The 21,281-nt window shown below is 25.6% G+C and overlaps 3 protein-coding genes across 3 annotated transcripts; 2 read left to right on the top strand and 1 right to left on the bottom strand.

The window, feature by feature from the left end:
* Positions 1 to 1,153: 1,153 nt before the first annotated feature.
* GO595_005206 (uncharacterized protein) lies at positions 1,154 to 1,585 on the bottom strand (the record flags this gene model as incomplete). Its single annotated transcript, XM_067918424.1, has 1 exon — positions 1,154 to 1,585. The coding sequence occupies one exon, from the start codon at positions 1,583 to 1,585 to the stop codon at positions 1,154 to 1,156; it is 432 nt and encodes a 143-aa protein (XP_067774756.1).
* Positions 1,586 to 1,719: 134 nt separating this feature from the next.
* Positions 1,720 to 5,278, top strand: GO595_005205 (haloacid dehalogenase-like hydrolase family protein; the record flags this gene model as incomplete). Its single annotated transcript, XM_067918423.1, has 2 exons — positions 1,720 to 2,571; positions 2,729 to 5,278. The coding sequence occupies 2 exons, from the start codon at positions 1,720 to 1,722 to the stop codon at positions 5,276 to 5,278; spliced, it is 3,402 nt and encodes a 1,133-aa protein (XP_067774755.1).
* A 564-nt stretch (positions 5,279 to 5,842) lies between these two features.
* On the top strand, positions 5,843 to 7,180 carry GO595_005204 (nucleoside phosphatase GDA1/CD39; the record flags this gene model as incomplete). The annotated part of the gene is made up of 1 exon (XM_067918421.1): positions 5,843 to 7,180. The coding sequence occupies one exon, from the start codon at positions 5,843 to 5,845 to the stop codon at positions 7,178 to 7,180; it is 1,338 nt and encodes a 445-aa protein (XP_067774754.1).
* Positions 7,181 to 21,281: the final 14,101 nt, after the last annotated feature.

The raw sequence follows: 21,281 nt of genomic DNA, 5'->3' as shown, positions 1-21,281 counted from the left end.
AAACAAAAAACATTACAGAAAAAACTATTCGTATTATCATTAAAAAAATAATCAACAAGTAAAGGTATAACTTCAATGATCTCTTCTTTAGGATGAATTGCAAATTTCTTAAATATGTTAACTTCTAATTCGCCAAAATTTTTTGTGTTTCGAAGGATTTCGATAAATGAATTTGTTAAGTTTTGATCAGTAAATAAATGCGTCGAAATCTTGAAAATTAAGAGTTTTTGAGTTACATTTGTACATTTATTAAACAGTGAAAGTAAATCATTTGCGAAATCATTGAAAATTTCTTTTGGCAAAAAATTGTTATTTAATGAAAATTTTTCTAAACGTAATACGTTTGTACAAAATGTTTCGCTAAATTGATTTGATTCGAGTTTGTTATATGTGTTTGTGATAAGTGATCGCTTTGAATGAAAATAATTTGGAATTATGAGATTATGAGTTAGTAGAAGATGACTTACCCAAACAATCCATATGCTATTGATAGAATCTATTTGTAGTAGCTCTGTTAGCAGTTGATAAATAGGGTCAAGTTCTATATTTTTAAGTAATGTATCTATATATTTTGGAATGTACGGTATAAATAAATCTGGAAAATCATAAATAGAGGAATAAAAGAATTGAGAAATTGTAATTTTTTGTGGAAAATTGCTTATGTTATTCAAATCTTTGAATAACGAATCCACTAAAAGATTAGATTTAAGAATAAAGGGAAAAATAGGACATTTAGGAATTCGAAGAATTTTAAGATATATTCCACTTTTTAGATTCACTAAATTTTCAACAAGTTGAGAAAGATTTTTCGGCAAATTTAAAAATTCCAGCAAAAATTTTTCATGATTTTGTAGAGACTGAAAGAAGCATTGATGATTTACAACATCTTCTAAAGATAAATCTTCATTATTTATCAATTCCTCCAAAAGATTTTTAAAATCTGTTATCATGTATTTTGACTATGTTAATTCGGACAGACAAAGTGAATTTCACACATTTGCACAAAACAATTGCTTAATTCAGGAGCAAGAAATGATTCTTTCACATTTCATATGGGCGAGCTAGTTTTAGAATCACAAGCATAAAATAAATTTTTATGTGAGGTGAAAAAATTATAATTTTTAATCGAAATAAGGTTTAATCGTGAACAACTTCAAAGGTCATCAAATTCTGTGTCATTGAGAAAACTTGAGAATTGAGAGAGCAAAAATGGTGTTGCTGGTGTTTGATGAAGACCAATTTCTGGGGGTTCACTCGGAACCTTTAGTGCTGAAAGTCCTGCCAGCATATTTGGATCTGCTTTTTTGTCTGTCTTTTTGTTTTGAACTGATGAAACTTTATAATTTGCTCTTTCGTATACTTCAAAAACGACGTCAGGTGTTGTTTGTAGCTGAGAAAACTTAGTTTTATTCTTCATTATTTGACCTCTAACAATAAAATAAATAAGATTCGGATTTAATTTAAGTTCTTGTGCTATTTTAGATTTAGCCGATTCTACTGTTTCCTCTTTCCCCAAAGACACTGTGATATTTGGTTCATCTGTGTTGTATTTATGGAAAAGAACATCTATCTTTTCGCCTGACATAAATAATTTGCTAACAAAAAGTTTTGACAAAAATGTCTATTTCAAGTCGTTTAAAAAACTTATCGACTTACAGAAACGAAGGCATAAACCATTCAATTCCATCGGAAACGGTTTTAAAATCAAGCCAAGAAAAGATGAGAATCAAAACTGTTTTATTTGATGCAGATGGTGTCCTTTGGGTTGGTGATAAACTTATACCAGGTGCACCAGAAACAATTGACAAACTTAGAGAAATGGGTGTAACTCCATATGTAGTCACAAATAATCCAACTCATACTCGGCATGATATTGCATTAAAACTTATGAAAAAAGGATTTCACAACGTACCAGATGATATGATTGTTTCAGCTGGATATGTATCTGCACAATATTTACTCTCTATTGGATATAGCGATAAAAACAGAAAAGTATTCATAGTTGGTGAAGAAGGTCTTATTCGTGAAATGCGCCAAAATGGAATTTCAGCTTTAGGTGTTGATGACTTTCCAAATCTTCCATTAGCAGAGTTAAAAATTGATGATGATATTCATGCGGTTGTTGTTGCATTAGACTTTACACTTACTTATAGGAAAATGGCAATTGGAAATCGAATTATTGTTGAAAATGATGCAATGCTAATTGGAACAAATTGTGATACGTCTCTCCCGCTTGGAAATGGGATATTTGTTCCTGATGCAATGCCAAATATCTTGGCCTTACAATCTTCTTCGGGGCGCAAAGCAACAATTTTAGGAAAACCTTCAAAATTGATGTTTGAACCATTGAAAAAGTTGAAGAATTTGGATGAAAATGAAACTTTAATGGTTGGTGACCGACTGAACACAGATATTCTTTTTGCAAAAAATATTGGAGCACGTAGTGCACTTGTGCTTACAGGAATCACAACAAGGGATGATGTACATGCAGCACAACCTTCAGAAAGACCTGACTTTATTTGTGATTCTGTTGCAGATATCCCAGATTTGGTTGCAGAAATCAATTCTAAGGTCAATTGATTCACACAAGTAACTTGAAATGTAATTTAAAAATAAATAATTAGTTTTAATAATATTTAATATGTTTGTTTATTCTAAAAGTGCCGCGCACTTTTCCCAATTTTTAAACGGATTTTTGGTAATTTTTGTGAATTCTGATCTTGGAAAGTTTCAGCCTCAATCAGCTCGTGCATCATTACTTTCATGCGCTGTACGAAAAATGGGTGATGCATTGAAAGCAGAAGAAGCATGTATAGAGTTACGTTGCAAACTTAAATTGGCAAAAGAGGAAACAGAATTACAACAAGCCGAATTTGCGTTCAGGAGAAAAGAATACGAAAATGAAATTATGCATTTAAATAAAATCCAAGAAAAATTAAGAAATGCACTTCTCGAAACCCAAAGGCAAATCAATGATCTCAAAACAAAAAACAATGAATTATCAAAAACAGAACAAAATTTAAAGGATGAAATTAATATTTTTCGTCAAACAATTGATGATAAAGATAACGAAATTAAATCATTTCATAATAAGTATAACAAATGGAAAAATCGTTCGAAAGAACAAGAAATATCTTCAAATCAGAAAATCAGTGAATCAACAAAAACAAAGAAAAATTTAACATCCGAAATTGATGATCTTCATAAAGCTCTTGAAGCAAAAGAAAAAGAAAATCAAATCCTTTTACACAAATACAACAAATGGAAAAATCTTTCAAAGGAACAAGAAATATCTTCAAATCAGAAAATCAATGAATTAGAAAAATCAAAGCAAGAACTATCAGCTGAAATTGACAGCCTTCGTCAAGGCCTTAATGATAAAGATAACGAAATTCAATCACTTCGTAATAAGTATAACAAATGGAAAAATCGTTCGAAAGAACAAGAAATATCTTCAAATCAGAAAATCAGTGAATCAACAAAAACAAAGAAAAATTTAACATCCGAAATTGATGATCTTCATAAAGCTCTTGAAGCAAAAGAAAAAGAAAATCAAATCCTTTTACACAAATACAACAAATGGAAAAATCTTTCAAAGGAACAAGAAATATCTTCAAATCAGAAAATCAATGAATTAGAAAAATCAAAGCAAGAACTATCAGCTGAAATTGACAGCCTTCGTCAAGGCCTTAATGATAAAGATAACGAAATTCAATCACTTCGTAATAAGTATAACAAATGGAAAAATCGTTCTAAAGATCAAAAACATGATTCAAATTCATCATCAGAGCAACTTCTTAAGGAAAACATAAATTACAAAGAGCAAATCACAACTCTTTCCAGAGAACTATCTTCTTCACGTCTCAGCACATCATCACAAATCAGCGAACTTGAATCCCAAATCAAGTCTCTTTCAACACAATTATCTGATCTCCAACGTAAGCTTGTGTGCAAGCAAGCTCGGCTCGATAGCCTCACAGCAGACAACGATCGCGTCATTTCATCTCTCAAAGAGAGTGAAACCGTTATTTCACACCTAAAAAGTGACAACTGTCTTCTTTATTCTAAATATTCAACACTTAAATCACAGATTCATAAAAACATTTCATACATTGGTGAACTTAAATCGCAAACATTTCCAATTTTTGATAAACTTTGTGGAAGCTTTGATCCACGAAAAGCTTTAATAAGACTTAATGAACTTATAAATACATCAAATGAAGTAACAAATTTAAAGAATGAAAACGAAATACTTAATAAGCGAATTAATGCCGCACTTGAAAATAATAAAGCGAATTCTAATGAAGAACTTATTGAAGTTCATAAAAAACTTAAGAAAGAAATCGAACAAAAAGAAATTAAATTTAATTATTACAAAAGTAAAAATATTTTAAGTAATGTAATAATAGAAACACTTACTCACCTTTTATTTGATATTAAAGATTTATATTCTTCTGTTTGTGAAACTAATTTTCATAATTTACGTCCTTTAATTCTTTCTTTCATATTTATAAAACGAATTAAAAATTTAAAAAATTTCGAAAACGATAGTGCATTTTCAATGGTTTACGCGGTTAAGACCGTTTCATTTATTTCTAATTTACGAAATGCATTTTATAGACTTAGTCAAGATCTTTTGACATCAAAACAAAATTTACTTGATAACATACAACAACTAAATCAAGTTTCTAATGAACGTGATGAAATGCGAAATTCATTTAATTCAATTACAAATGAAAATCAAATAATTCAACTCAAACTTAAACATTCAGAAAATCGAATCAATGAACTTCAACAAGAGCTTTCAACATTAATTTCACCAAATGCATATTCGGAAATAATTAAATCTAATGAACAACTTAAAGACAAATTTAATGAAATAAATGCACAAAACGATAAATTACAAAATGAAATTCATGAACAAAATGAACAAATCGCTTCATATAAAACAGAAATTATTAATTTGAAGAATCAACTTGAAGATAAAACAAATAAAATCGAAACAATTCAAACGAAAAATTTGTTTTACGAAAAAGAAATCGAAAGAATCGAAAAAATATCACAAGACAAAATAAATGAAATTGTTGCACTCGAGCGAATATTACACAAACAACGCGAAGAAGGAAACATTCGTAACGCCGCTGTTCGATCACTTGTTTCAGAGAATAAAATATTGCATAATAACTTACAGAAGATGAAACAGAATAATGGCGAAGATATTAAATTTGATGAAAAATTACTCGCAACAAATATAAACCCAATGTTCCTTGGGAAATGATAGAAATAAAATTTTTTGTTTTAAGTAAATTTTTTCTTCGTATAAATTACAAATTTCATAATATTTAATACATTTATTAAATATTTAATATAAATTAATGAATAATTAAATTTATAAATTTTTTAATATGATGTAATTTATGTAGCGTTATTGCATATCCTATAAGCATAAGGTGTTGATTATTTAATCACATTTTATTTCATGAAATAAAGAATCAAACTAAAATTCATTTTCAAGATACATTTCTTCAATTTAATTTTCATTAAAACAATTTTGCCTCTAGTTCCATCATCATCTCTTGGATGTATTGTATAGTTTTTCTGATACTTATTGTTTCATGTCAATTGATATTATTTTGATTTAGAAATTTTTCTTTTTTGTAAAGCATTTAAATGAAGTCACTTGACCGACCATAAAAACCGAAAAATGCATACAACAGTCGATCACCCTCATTGAAAATTCAGCGTTAAATTTGCTATTGAAATATCAACTTTTGCCTTTCAAAATTTATAACTCTTTTGAATGGAGATATCTCTATTAAAGTCAAAAAACAGCGTTATTTAAATGCTTTGTTTGTTGTGTGCACTTGTTGCTTCAAAAACAAAGTACACAGTTGTTGTTGACTGTGGAAGTAGTGGATCTCGCCCTTATGTTTACAAATATAATGATAAAGATAAATATCCAGATATTAAATATATTGATCATAAAAAGATAAAAATTCCTTTAACGAATGCAGCAGATGATGATAACGTTATACCAGAACTTGTTAGCCAAATATATAAATTTACAAAAAAGAAGATCGAGAAAAGTTCTCTAGATGATACACCAATTTATGTATATGCTACGGCAGGGATGAGGCTTTTACCAAAACTTAAACAAGACCAAATTATGTCAGATCTTAAAAAAGAACTTTCTAAACAAACGAAATTTATTGTTAAAAAGAAGCACATTAAAGTTATCACAGGAACAGACGAAGGTCTTTTCTTGTGGCTTGCATTAAATGATCTTATTTATAAATTTAATGGAGATAGTGCAGTTGGCGCATTAGATTTTGGAGGTGCTTCAGCACAAATTACTCTTGAAACCGAAGATAACTATGAAAGGAAGGACGATGTTGACTATTTTTCCATTGATATTAAGGATCAAACATATCCACTTTTTTCGCATTCTTTTCTTGGAGTTGGTTTAATGGAATCTGATAAAACAATTAAAGAGTTTCTCATTAATGAGTCGTCCTCCACAACAAATGTCATTGAGAATCCTTGTTATTTTGAAGGGTATGAAGAGAATTATTTAGATCGCAAAATTATTGGCAAAACGAATTATGACAAATGTGAAACAATAATCAAAAGCGTATTAATACCAAAATTTAAAGGCGTGACGATACCAAAATATAACCACAAAATTACCAAATTTTATGCAGTTGGAAACTTTGCTGATTATGTTTTATTTGCGAGTGTTAGTGAAGACATTAAATTAAATCAACTTAAGGATTTATCGAAATATATGTGCAAACTAAATTATGATGAAGCATTCAAAAGATCACAAGAAGATACAGCAACATTTTGTTTATCAGGAATATTACAATATAATATCTTAAAGGATGGCTATGGATTTTCAGACGAAGATTTCGTATTTACAAAGAAAATTAATGGAATCAAATCAAGTTGGACTTTAGGCGCCTTAATTAATGACCTTTATAATATAGAAAAGGATGTAAATGATGACGAAAATAACGAAGAAGAAGAGGAAAGTTATCAACAAAATAATAATAACGTGAAAATATGGGTTATAGGAAGTGTTATAGCTGGAATAGTAATAATTGCTTTGGTAACATTTTTGGTAATAAGGAGTAAAAAGGAAAGGAAAACATCAAAATATGTGCCATTAGAGCAGTTATGAAAAATCGAGAAATAAACATCAAATATCTTTTGTTTTTAAGCACTTAATTGTCGAAAAAGAAACAAATTTTTAATAAAAATGTATATATATATATATATATATATATATATATATATATATTCATTCTTAAAGTTGTTTCTGATTAACAACAATACTTTTTGTTGTTGGATATGTCAATGCTGTAAACGAGTGATTTTTTTTTTCGCTCTGGGAGGGAAATTAACCCAAAGTCAAATTATTCTTGCTGTTTGGTGTGGAAATAATAATCAAGATTATTAAAGATCAAAATAAATTTTTAGTGAAAAAATGAGATTCTCATAACATTTTCTTTGTTTTTGAAAATTAAATTTTTTCAGAATTCATCATTCCAGCTGGTCAAACAGGTGATTGTTAGACAGCATCTTTGGAAATTAAAAAAAAAAAATGTCACTACGAATTTGAAAAATATCTAATAAACAAAAGCATTGATGGTTATTATATCATTGATGCTATTGTAATCCTATTAGATGCATGGGAGGATATTCCCAATGATGTGATTGGGAATTCTTGGAAACATTTGACTGAAAATTGATTTAAAAAAATCCACATAAGTTCTTAATAAACACTTGAAACCATAACACTTTTCTTTTTTCCAACTCATTTTAGCAAGAATGAAGGTTAAACATTTGGCCGTCCAGATTGTTTGGCACTTTTGCATTCAACTTCACAAATGGAAGAAGAACTCAAATACCTACAAGATATTAACCATGTATTATTAAATCTAGATCAAGAAAACATTCAAAGCATTGTTAAATTAACGATGGATTTATTTGATCCTAATTTTCCAATTTCTTTTAATTTAGTTATTGTTCAAAGTGTTTACTCATCATTTCTTTCTCTAAGGAAAGATATTAATATATATTTTCAATATTTAAAATCAATAGAAATCAAAGAAGAAGAAATTCTGCATAAAAATCCACAAATTTTTAAAATATTTTTCCAATATCTTGAAGAACTTGGTTCAAAAGAATCGCATTATTTTATATCTCAAATGATTGAAAGCAAGTTAATTAATGGTGATTTCTTTATAGAATTATATTACCGTGGAGATATGTATAATATTCATAGGTTTTATTTTGCACATTTATTATCAAAAGATGAAATTGAATATTTAATAAAAAATGAAAAATATCAGATGAAGATGGTACTTCATTTAATGGAGTACAAGTTTTCGGAGGTCATCGTAATGCGATAGAAAGTAATCCATTAAAAGAAATTTTAAAAAATAAAGAAAATGATTTTGAGCTTCATAAAAAGTATATTTTAGAAGGAAATCCTTCGGAAATGGCAAAAATAATTCGAAACGATGATATTAGTAAGCTTCAAGAAATTTCATCTCAAAGTGAATTTGATTTTGATCAATTTATTCCAAGTTCAATATATGAAAAATTTTCAAAATGTTACTGTGTAGAGAAGCATTTAGTAAGTATTATAAATTATGCTGCATTTTATGGTGCAGAAAAATGTTTCAAGTTTTTGTTAATGAATGGATCAAATATAGAAAACACTGGTAAATATGCAGTTGCGGGTGGAAATATAGAAATTATTCATTTATGTGAACAAAATGGAGCTTCATTTCAAGGTGCATTTAAAGCAGCAATTAAATTTCATCAAAATAATATTTTTTATTATCTCTATGAAAAGGGTTATCTTCATAATGAAGACAATTATAAAAAATCTAATATTCTTTTGAAAAGGAATTTTAATAATTTTAATTTCATAAATTCTCAATACAAACCAAATAAATCAAATTATGGATTACTATTATCAAATCCAAATACTGATGAATCTCAAAGCATATTTACAATGATAGATTCATTTTCACTAAATCAAAATCAAAATGTTGATGAATCAAAAGAAATAAAATTTGATATTTCAACAATTAATCAAAGTTTTAGTAGACCTAAAAATGATTCATGTGAAACTAATGATATGTTTTCATCAGATCAAAATCCTGAAGAATTACAGAACGAATCTAGTCAAATGAATTTTGATGTCTTTCCACAAAATCAATTTATAGGTAATCATATAAACTTATTCAACGAAAAGGATTGTTTAACTTCATTAGCAACTAAATGTATTAAATGTAATAATTATGAAATATTTACATTTTTAGAAAAAAAAGGAATCTCAATTAATGATCCACTAATAAAAGAAGTTTTTTCAAGTGGTAATATATATATTGCAAAATATCTATTTGAAGGTCTAGAATTTCCAGTAGAAGCATTACCATATGCTGTTACATCAAGAAATAAAGAACTTGTAAATTACGTTCTTGGTAAAAAAGGAATAGATGTTAACATCGCAGATAATATTAATTTTGTTTGTTTGTTAATATAAAGCTTTTTTTAAAGTTTTTTAATATTTATATTTAACTCCATTGTTATGTGCTTGTAATAATGATGATGTTGAAATAGTTAAATTACTTCTCAAACAAAAAGGAATTAATATAAATATTAAAAATATTAAATTCTTTTGTTTAATGCTTGTTTTAATAATTTATTATTTCAAAATAATATTTGGAAATTATTTAAATTATTTGATACAGCACTTATTTTGGCATCTTCAAATGGTTATATAGAAATAGTTAAATTACTTCTTGAACAAGAAGGAATTGATATTAATGCTAAAAATGATATTTATATTTTTTATTTAATGTTTTAAAGCAATATTTGGAAATAGTTTAAATTATTTGTAACAGCACTTATGAAAGCATCTTTACATGGTCGCAAAGAAATAGTTAAATTACTTCTTGAACAAAAAGGAATAAATATTTTTATACAAAACAATCATGGAGAATCAGCAATATTATTATCATTTTACAAAACTGATATTGCTAAACTTTTTCTTAAATGTAGAAATATTGATATAAATACTGAAGATATATTTTTGTTTTATTCATTGTTCGTATATCATATTTGATATTTCAAAATATATTTTGGAATTTATATAATAGTTTTATGACTCCTTTGTTATATGCATGTAAAGCAAATAAACTTAAGATTGTAAAACTAATTATTAATTATGATGGAATTGATGTTAATAAACGAAATATTTATTTAATTAATAAATTATTTGTTTTTGGAATTTTTCATTTATTTAAAAAATTTGGAAATTATTTTAATTTTTTGAAACACCATTAATACATGCAACATGGAAAGGAAATATAGAAATTGTTAAATTACTTCTCCAACATAAAGGAATTGATATTAATATTAGAACTATTTATTTCATATATTTAATACTAATTTATATAATCTGATATTTCAATATATTATTTGGAAAATATTAACAATATTTGAAACTGCTCTAACATTTGCAGTTCGAAATAATTATATTGATATAGTTAAATTACTTCTTGAGCAAAAAGGAATTGATATTAATTCTGCTGATGATAATTTATTTGATTTAATATTATTTTTATTAAATTCTTATTTCAAAATAATATATGAAATATGTTAAATATTTTTGGTACACCATTAATGTATGCAACAATTGCAGGTTATGTTGAAATAGCAAAATTACTTATTGACAAAGATATTGATTTGAATGTTAGAAATATTAATTTATTATATAAATAATTTCTTCTAATTATTTAAAATTTCATATAAATATTTGGAATTTTTTGAATTTATTTGAAACTGTACTTCATAAATTAAAATTTTTTACAACTAAGCAAGAAGAATTATATAGCTATTACATTTGATTTAAGTATTTGATGTTTGTTTCTAATTTTTAGTATTTTATTTTTATATAAAAATTTTATTTAATTTTTTTATACATTCTTATGCGAGTGCATCCAAAACCAATCAAATTGAATTCATAAAAAAAAATTATTTAATACAAATAGGAACAACAACGAATTTTAATCATATAGCTTACAAAGTTTATTCAATTAAATTGAGGTTTCCAATAAAATTTATCCTGAACATTTAAAAATAATTGAAGCTAATCAATTAGAAATTTTTAAATTAATTCTTGCTAAAAAAGAAGTTAACGTTAATATAAAATCTGTTAATTTATTATATTCTATAATGTTTGTAAAATATTTTTGTTGTATTTATTAATTTGGTGTTAAGTTTTATATATTTCAAACTATACTATTGAATGCATGTACTGAAGGTAGAACAGAAATTGTTAAATTACTTCTTGAACATTTTAAGGAAATTGATACCAACTTTTGTGGTATTTAATTATATTATTATATATTTGTTACAATAAAATGGAAATCAAATTTATTATTTGGTGTTTTCTTAAAAGATTTGGTACACCATTCATGGCCGCATGTTTTAATGGTCATTTAGAAATTGCAAAGTTATTACTTGATAAAGGTGGTGTTGATATCAATGCAAAAAATATTATTTTTATTCATACAATGATTTTTTTACTTATTTCAAGTTTACTATTTCTATTTGGTATTTGCTTAAAGATTTTATGAGTTCTTTGATGGGCGCATCTAGTAATGGTCATTATGAAATTGTTGAATTCCTTCTTGAGCAAAAAGGAATTGATATTAATGCTATGAATAATGCAGGTAATACAGCAATACAACTTGCATATCGCGTTCCAAATAAAAATGAAGAAAATTACCAAAAAATTATTAATCTCCTTAAAAGTCAAAAAGGAATCAAAATACCTGAAAAAAATACCACTTCTTTTAGTTATTCCCATGTTTTGGGTTTTGGTAATGAGAAAGCTGTTGCAAATCCAGAATCATGAATAAAGAAACTTTTTTCCAATCATCTTTCTTTAAATTTTTAAATATAATAAAACATCTAAATGCGAATAAATTTATTTTTCTTGAAAATAATATGAAAAAATCCACAATTTAAATTGAAGAAAATTATTATCTTAATTATATCAATTTGAGTTAAAACAAAAATTCAACCAATCTGATTTGATATAAATGCTATGAAAAATACTGGTAATTAAATCGTGGATCATCATAAACATTAGAAATATTTAAAGTTTCACTAGTTGATGCTACCTGACCAGAAATAACATCACCAATTGGATAATTTGCATTGCCCAAAGTCCTTTATAAACTTTGCCGACTTAAAATAATGAACAACAATACGATTTTCATTAAATTGGTTAAAGCAAATATGTAACAAATTGATATAATTCGAAATATTTTTTATCTGATGTTTTAGGATTTAAGAAAATATCAATAAAAATAAAACAAAATCAAATTTTATTACAAAAATAAAAACAATGTCAAATGATTCGATTAGGAATTACTTTCAACAAATCATTAATTTGATTATGTTCGATCATTTCATGAATCGAATCTATAAGTGATTGATCAATTTCTGAACTTGGAACATATGCTGCTGTTAGCGATGGCGGCGCTTCGATCATTTTCCTAATTGATTGAACAACTTCAGGATTCATATGTTTTGCCGAATTTGAAATCGGAGTATATCGAGCGAAAAGTAATGCAGAAGTATAATAGTTAGTACTATCGATTGGGTTAAATAAAGATTCGATTTCTTTAGTTTTGAGATCGTTAGAAAATGCAGCATCATAAATTCGGAGTTCTGGTGGTATGTCAATGTGATCTTTCAACATGTTGCCACAACCTTTTGTTCATTTTTGTTGATATAACATAATCGTTTTTTGTAAAAATTATTCAATATATGTTTCTGATTTGAAGTTGCTGATGTAATCACATTAAATTCAATTTATTTTCTATTTTTATCAAAATTTAAAATAATTGCATTTCTTTATTGAAATGCATTATTTTAATGGATAACTTTATTGAATGATCAAAATTATTCTGATTCTTATTATAAAGAGTATGCATTAATTTCATTTAAATCTTTTTTTCATGTTTTTGTGATGTTTAAAAATATTTTTCAATTCACATGTCACATCATTATATTGAAATTTGTTGTTGCTTATATGGAAAATTTCTCTAAAATGTACAAAAGAATTTCGATAAAATATTTATAAATACAAAATATTGATTGTATTCTATTTAATAGTACTTCAAATTTTAAAATACCATTGTGGAATTTTTTGTAACAAATAGAAATAATATCATATGAAAAAAATTAAACATGGTGTAAAATTCTATATAAAAACAATTCTATTTTAACTTTACTATTATTTGATAATAAATGAACCAAAAATATTCAATTATAATAAAAATATTTCAATATTTTGAGAATTTCGAAAAAATCAATAAATTTGCGATTTCAATTTTTGATAAAATAAAATACAAAATTATATTTATTATGGTACCTCTGTAACATAGAAAAAATTTGGCTTGATTTTATTAAGGATAAGGTTCATTTTTTGGGTGTTTTTTTCGCTTCTGTTCAAGGTAAATAGTAGCACTTTTGTGTTTGTAATATGAATTGTGATGTGAAAAGTGATCTCGGCTATGCGTTTACGATAGAATTTTGAATTCACCGATATATAAATCTAAGATTTGGCCACAATGGAAAATAATACAACTCTTAATCAATCAGATAATTGTTTTACAAAGATTACGCAAAAATTAGAAGATCTGGAAGAAATTATTTTTGATCTAAGTGAAGATAACATTATTGATTCTGTAAAAACGACCATAAATTTAATAAATAACAAAGAGATATCATCATATTCAACATTGGTTCTAAGTCGATTGATATATTCCGCAATTTTTTCAAAAATGAAAGATTTTGACATATATATTGATTTCATGAAGCAAATAATAAGCAAAGAAAACGAAATTAATCAAAGTAATTATGAATTGATTAATACGTTTCGAGATTTTCTTCTTAGTATTAACGCATCCGAAGCATATTATCTTATTGAAAGAATGATTGAAAATAATTTAATTGATAAAGATGTGATTCAAAACAAAAATTCAAAATATTTTGCGCATTATAAAACAGAAGAAGAACACAAAAAAATAAATTACTTAGGTGAAAATAGTGATGCCTTCTATAAAAATTACAGCGAACTTTTTGTAAATTATGAAGAACTTTCAAAGAATGATTGGGAATTACATAAAAAATTAATTAAAGAAGGACATAATCCAAGTGAAATTGCAAAGATAATTCGAAATGATGAAATCGAAAAACTTCAAGAAATATCATCACAAGCAAATTTTGATTTTAATCAAATCATTGAACCATCGCTTTATGAAAGATGTTCATTTATTAACAAAAAAAATGTTACATTAATTGATTATGCAGCATTTTTTGGATCAATTAAATGTTTTAAATATTTACTTATGAACAATGCAAATGTATCAAACACAGGTAAATATGCAGTTGCAGGTGGAAATGAAGAAATTATTCATTTATGTGAACAAAATCATTCATCATTTGAAGGTGCATATAAAGCAGCATTTGAGTTTCATCGAAATGATGTTTTTCACTTTCTTTATGAAAACAAAATTGTTGAAATCAAAAATTCTGTCGAAAAAATTATTGATTTAATTTTTTCTTATAAATTTATGAATTTTAAAATATTTGATTTTTTGCTTGAACAAAAAATAATTGATGTAAATTTGAAATATATTTATTTGCTATGAATAGTCTTTATTTTAATAATTTTGGATTTCAAAATAATATTAGGAAATTATTTAAATTATTTAAAACATTACTTATTAGAGAATCAGAAAATGATCATACAGAAATAGTTAAATTACTTCTTCAACAAGAAGGAATTGATATTAATGCAAAAGATATTTATTTGTTTCATTTGAAATTTATTTTAATAATTTATTATTTCAAAGTAATATTTGGAAATTGTTTAAATTATTTAGAACAGCACTTATATATGCTTCTGAAAAAGGAAATATAGAAATAGTTAAATTACTTCTTGAACAAGAAGGAATCGATATTAATGCAAAAGATATTTATTTGTTTTAATTGAAATTTACTTTAATAATTTGAAATTTCAAAATAATATTTGAGAATTATTTGAGTTATTTTGGACAGCACTTATGATTGCATCTGATCATGGAAATATAGAAATAGTTAAATTACTTCTTGAACAAGAAAAAATTGATATTAATGCAAAAGATATTTATTTGTTTTATTTGATATTTATTTTATTAATTTGATATTTTTTATCAATATTTGGAAACTACTTATAATATTTAATACATCACTTATGATTGCATCTGATCAAGGAAATATAGAAATAGTAAAATTACTTCTTGAACAAGAAGGAATTGATATTAATGCAAAAGATATTTATTTGTTTTATTTTGTATTTTTTATAATAATTTTTTATTTGAAATTAAGATTTGAAAATTATTGATATTATATAATACAGCACTTATCATGGCAGCAGAAAATAGCTATATAGAAATAGTTAAAATACTTCTTGAACAAAAAGGAATTGATATTAATGCAAAAGATATTTATTTGTTTTATTTTGTAATTTTTATAATAATTTGAAATTTCAAAATAATATTTGGAAATTATTTAAAATATTTAAAACAGCACTTATGTATGCATCTGAAAAAGGTAATATAAAAATAGTTAAATTATTTCTTGAACAAAAAGGAATTGATATTAATGCTAAAGATATTTATTTGTTTTATTTTGTGTTTATTTTAATAATTTGGTATTTTCTAATAATATTTGGAAATTATTTATATGATTTAGATCAGTACTTTTTGTAGCATCTTGTAATGGTTATATTGAAATAGTTAAATCACTTCTTGAACAAAAAGGAACCGATGTAAATGCTAAGGATATTTATTTGTTTTATTTTGTATTTTTTATAATAATTTTTTATTTGAAATTAAGATTTGAAAATTATTGATATTATATAATACAGCACTTATCATGGCAGCAGAAAATAGCTATACAGAAATAGTTAAATTACTTCTTCAACAAGAAGGAATTGATATTAATGCAAAAGATATTTATTTGTTTCATTTGAAATTTATTTTAATAATTTATTATTTCAAAGTAATATTTGGAAATTGTTTAAATTATTTAGAACAGCACTTATGAATGCATCTAAATCAGAAATAGTTAAATTACTTCTTGAACAAAAAGGAATTGATATTAATGCTAAAAATATTTATTTGTTTTATTTAAAAATTATTTTAATAATTTTGGATTTCAAAATAATATCTGGAAATTATTTAAATTTTTTTGGACAGCACTTATATGGGCATCTTATTATGGATATACAGAAATCGTTAAATTACTTCTTGAACAAGAAGGAATTGATATTAATGCTAAAGATATTTATTTGCTTTGTTTAAATTTTATTTTAATAATTTAAATTTTCAAAACGATATTTGGGAATCATTTAAGTTATTTATAACAGCACTTCAAAAAGCATATTATAACCGTCAGAAAGAAATTGTTAAATTATTTAATGAACAAGAAGGAATTGATATTACAAGTGCAAGAACAAGGGGAAACACAAGAAAAAGATGGTAGAAACCAAACAAGTTCTGAAAGCTGAAATAAAATTTAAATACGGTTCATTCTATTGAAAAATGAAATAAAGTATTCAAACAAAACAAAAATATTTTTCTGAAATATATAAAAATATAAGGAATATCCTTTATGTAAACATTATTTAATTATTTTTTTGAGATTGCGTATTTGCCTGTGTTTTCTATATTAGCACCATTCATAAGTGAATATATAAAACATTTGATTGAACCAAAAAATAGACAATTAACGTAACATTATGAATAATATCTTTCATAAATTGATGGTTTGATTATGTTTAAATCAAACAATTAGTTTTTTTCTTTATATACATTGAATATGATTTGTTAGTTAATTCATAATTACTATCATCATAAAATTAATTGAATAACTCTTATTAAATATATCAAAACATATTGGAATATACTCTCTTAGAAAAGTTCCTTGCATGTAAGTCAATAATAGACATGTATTACCAATTCCCCTCTCCCTAATAAAGTGCTTCTTAACGGTCTCTTTCAGTTTTGAGCATTGAATTTTGACCAAACAAAAAGATAAGAGAACGTTATTGAATTGAATGGTTTATTATAATTCAATAAAACCGTTATATGAGTTTTTTGGAAAGAAGCTTTCATTTAAACTTTCTTCCTAAAATTGAACCTTTCTGAAAACAATTCATCTATTAGAGAGTCTTTTCCAAATTTATGTTCTGGATCAGTAATTATTCGTACATTTAAATCATTCACATCTTCTAATTTTTCTGGCTCAATAGTATCGACGACTTCTTTCTTCAATACTTCAACAAACCCGTGCTTGTTGAATAGTCCACAGTTGTTAAATATTGCAGAATTCGTCCTACCTCCAACGGTGTTTAATGCCATACCAAATGTTGTCGAATTAACCTTGAAATAAAAGTCAGATACCCATATAGCCCCTAACAGTGGATAAAGGTCGGGGCAGTAAGAACATATTTTTAGAACTGCATAAAGTTTTTTGGTAAACATATTTGTTTTTCTACATTTTTGTCGTAAAAACCCATCATAAAAACGTCTAAACGTCACAATCCTAGCACCACCAAAAAAGTCATTAATACCAATACTGTGTAGATGTATGATGCTATCAAATAATCTATATTCATAAATCATAACTGGAGTAAGTACACACTCGCTTTTTAGTTGCTTTAAGTCATCTTCAAAGGGTAGCTTGTAATCACGAAGGTTTAATCGTTGGAAAGGATATAAATTCATTCGAGATTTTGGATTATCAAAAAATGTTTTCCCAAGGTCTCGTTTGGTTGAGTACCTGGGCAATGTGTGTTTTATCCTGTTTATTTGAATATTTATATTTTTCGGTAAGATTTTGGTATTATTTTGATTGTTATCTGTGGCTGACGGAAACCCATCTACTGGAAGCAATGGTTGGGCATTTGAAGTGATTTGATTATCATCGTCATTTTGCACAGTTGATTGAGTTTCAAGTTCTTTATTGGAATAACTTGTGTTTATAGTTGACATTATTAAAAATAATTGAATCCTTGCATTTAATTTTTGAGAAAATTTTTCGAGTTGCTACAAACAAAAGTTTACATGTTTTTTGATCGGTTTTCATATTCAAAAAATGGAGTCGATACAAAGATGAATTTGTTGCATTTTCAAATGTTATCACAAGAAGTCATTTACGAAGTAATATTCCACAATACTTTGTCTTGAATTCTAACAACAAGAACAAAAATCCCTAAATCATTGTGCACGTAACCTAGAAAGATTTACAAAGACGTCAATATTCAATATAGCTTCTTCATAACCAAACGTATGGCAGTGTGCACTATACGCTTCGAAATTCTTTCAGATAATTTCTCTTTAAACATATAAAGCCCACACATGCTAACAAAACCACAGCCTGAGAAATGTGTTCTGTTTTATCAAGTTTGAAACAAAACACTGTTAACCAAATAAACGGTCGTTTCAAATCAGAAAATCATTTTTTTTTTCATTCTCCACTGAACTAAATTTAAAGAAATATAAATAAATAAGTATATATATTCTATTCAATAAAATTATCTTAACCAAATTTTGTTATCTTATTTTTTTGTGAGAAATCTCAAAAATTTCAAAAGTCTTTTTTGGACTTTAGAATGAAAAACAGAAGTTCAAATATAACTAATAATAGTCAATATTAATTTATATAATTTTTTTTGTTAATAATAATTATTCATTGAATGAAGAATCAAATTTAACAGAAGATTAATTAATTGGGAAAATATCAAGTTGTGAATATATATAGTAAATTTATTCTCTGGCCGAAGTTTTAATGATTTAACGCAATATCAAATCTTCCCTCGGGTCTTAAATGTTATACAAGTAAAACAATTTATTTAAATAATCCAAATGTTTATCGAGATATAAGAAAACCAATTGGAGCATTAAATGATGAACAATTAGAACATTTATTAGAATTAGTTAAAGAAATGGATGAAGAAAACAAATTCTTATATGAAGTACATTATTCTGATTCATATTTTGTTATATATTATTTATTACGTTTAAAACCTTATACTACAATTAATATAAAAATGCGATACAATAAATTCGAATCTTTTCTTCTATTCCAGTATGATCAAAATAAACTTCAACAATGTAAACAATTGCATTATTTGGTGTTATACCAAATCAATTATTTAAAACTCAGCATCCTTCACGTGAGAAAACAAATTTGTTATATTTAAATATATTAAATTTGAAGAGTTATGATTTATACAATATGAATTAAATTTGAAACCAATTTTCATCAAAAGTAAAAATGATAATATAATTATAGTTACTGAAGATGGAAATTTAAATTATAATAACATAATAGAATCAAAATTAAATCAATGTATAAATATGATTTACTTATCGAAAAATCATTTTCTTATTGTAAAGAAAAGAAATTATTCTTTGAAACTTCTTCAATAGATTCAATCATTAGAATATACCAAATTAATGATTATAACATTAATGTTAAACTAATTAACTCGAAAAGACAAAATTTATTGTCACATAGTATAATTGTGTCTTCAACGAAATATTTAAATACAACTTCTAAAGATATCTTTCTATAACTGTTTGGTCATTAAAGAAATCTCAACCAAATATCTAATATCAAATATGTCAGTAAAGTAACCAACGAAATGAACACATTTGCCACCTTAAATATTGCTATCACGTCAGCATCTTTTAATGACACCAATATTATCGACACGCATGCCGAAGTTGGAACTCTCAACAATCCCAAGATATAACCACGCTCATCTTTCGGGTAAGTATTAGACTGAAGTATACGCATGAAAGTTCCTGCGCCCCCATCACATATCACAGCGATTACATAACATGCGAAAACAAGATTTTTATTTACAAAAAAGATCATAATTCCATACATACAAAACGTATCAAAAAGAAAACAAATAAACAAAATATTTTTCTGTAACAACACGTTTGAAAAAACACCTAATATATGAGCTCCATTCATAAGCGCTAAACTACTTGCAGTATTCATTTGTGACAACCGAAGTTTTTCCTTTTTATCTCCTTGATGAATTCGTAACCAACGCAGAGTATATAATAAAACAAATGTATTATAAAGAAAATCGATAAGTATTACAAGCGCCAATTCTTTCGATTGTTGGATATGATGAAAAATAAGTTTAACTGTATGTAAGTAACTTTGTTTACGTGTTTTGATTTCTATGTTTTTAGTTTCAGGTAAAAAGAAATAAATTATTAACGAAGAAATGAAAAACATACATGTTGACATCACAATGCTAATTTGAGAACTCTTGAAATCACAATCTAAGTATCTTTGATATACATATGGACCTTGAAATGTAAGTCCAAGAATAAAAGAATAGTAACAAACAAAATATCTAATCTGGAAATTATTGAGCCTTTTAGATATATACCACTTAACTAACCTCATGATAAATAATTTTTATTGTTACGAAAATAATCGCAAATGCTACCAAACTCATTTGTACTGGGTTATCTGAGTTTACGTTTTTATTTCTTTCTAAATTTTTTAGTCTTCGACAATATATTATAGCAAACCCGCTAAAAATAATTATTTAATAGTAGTATTCTAATAGTTGCTATACTGAGAATTAAATTATCTTTGCTTTTCATTATTCGAGATGTTTTTGTGAAATTTGATTAATTTTTATCTTGAGAGATTTTGCAAATATGTTAGTTTTTGTTTTTTCAACTTAATGTGTTCTCTGAAATTTTGTTGATATCTTTGGATTTGATTTTGTTTTGAAGAAAAATAACATCAAAATCATAATATGAAGAATGTAAACTGTTCCAATCACTTTTCAAAAAATATCTTTCAGGAGGACGATACATATCGTTTATTTGAAATCAAAGTTACATTTCAATGATCGAAAGCACACAAACACTTGAACCAGGAAATGAAGCAAATAATACATCGATCAAAAGCCAATTGATATATATGCAAAGATTGATTTCTTTAGAACAGGTTATATTTAATCTTACAGAAAAAAACTTTGAAATTTGCGTTGCAAAAACAATGAATTTATTTGATAAAGATTTTCCTTTTACATTTAATCATTGTATAATTGTTATAATTTATTCAGCATTTTCATCTTAAAGAGAATCAATCCAAACATA

This window comes from Histomonas meleagridis (assembly GCF_020186115.1).
Source record: "Histomonas meleagridis strain 2922-C6/04-10x chromosome Unknown contig_32, whole genome shotgun sequence".
In the NCBI taxonomy this organism is placed as follows: domain Eukaryota; phylum Parabasalia; order Tritrichomonadida; family Dientamoebidae; genus Histomonas; species Histomonas meleagridis.
The sequence above is the reverse complement of the archived record's forward strand: the minus strand, read 5'-3'. Positions and strand labels throughout refer to the sequence as shown.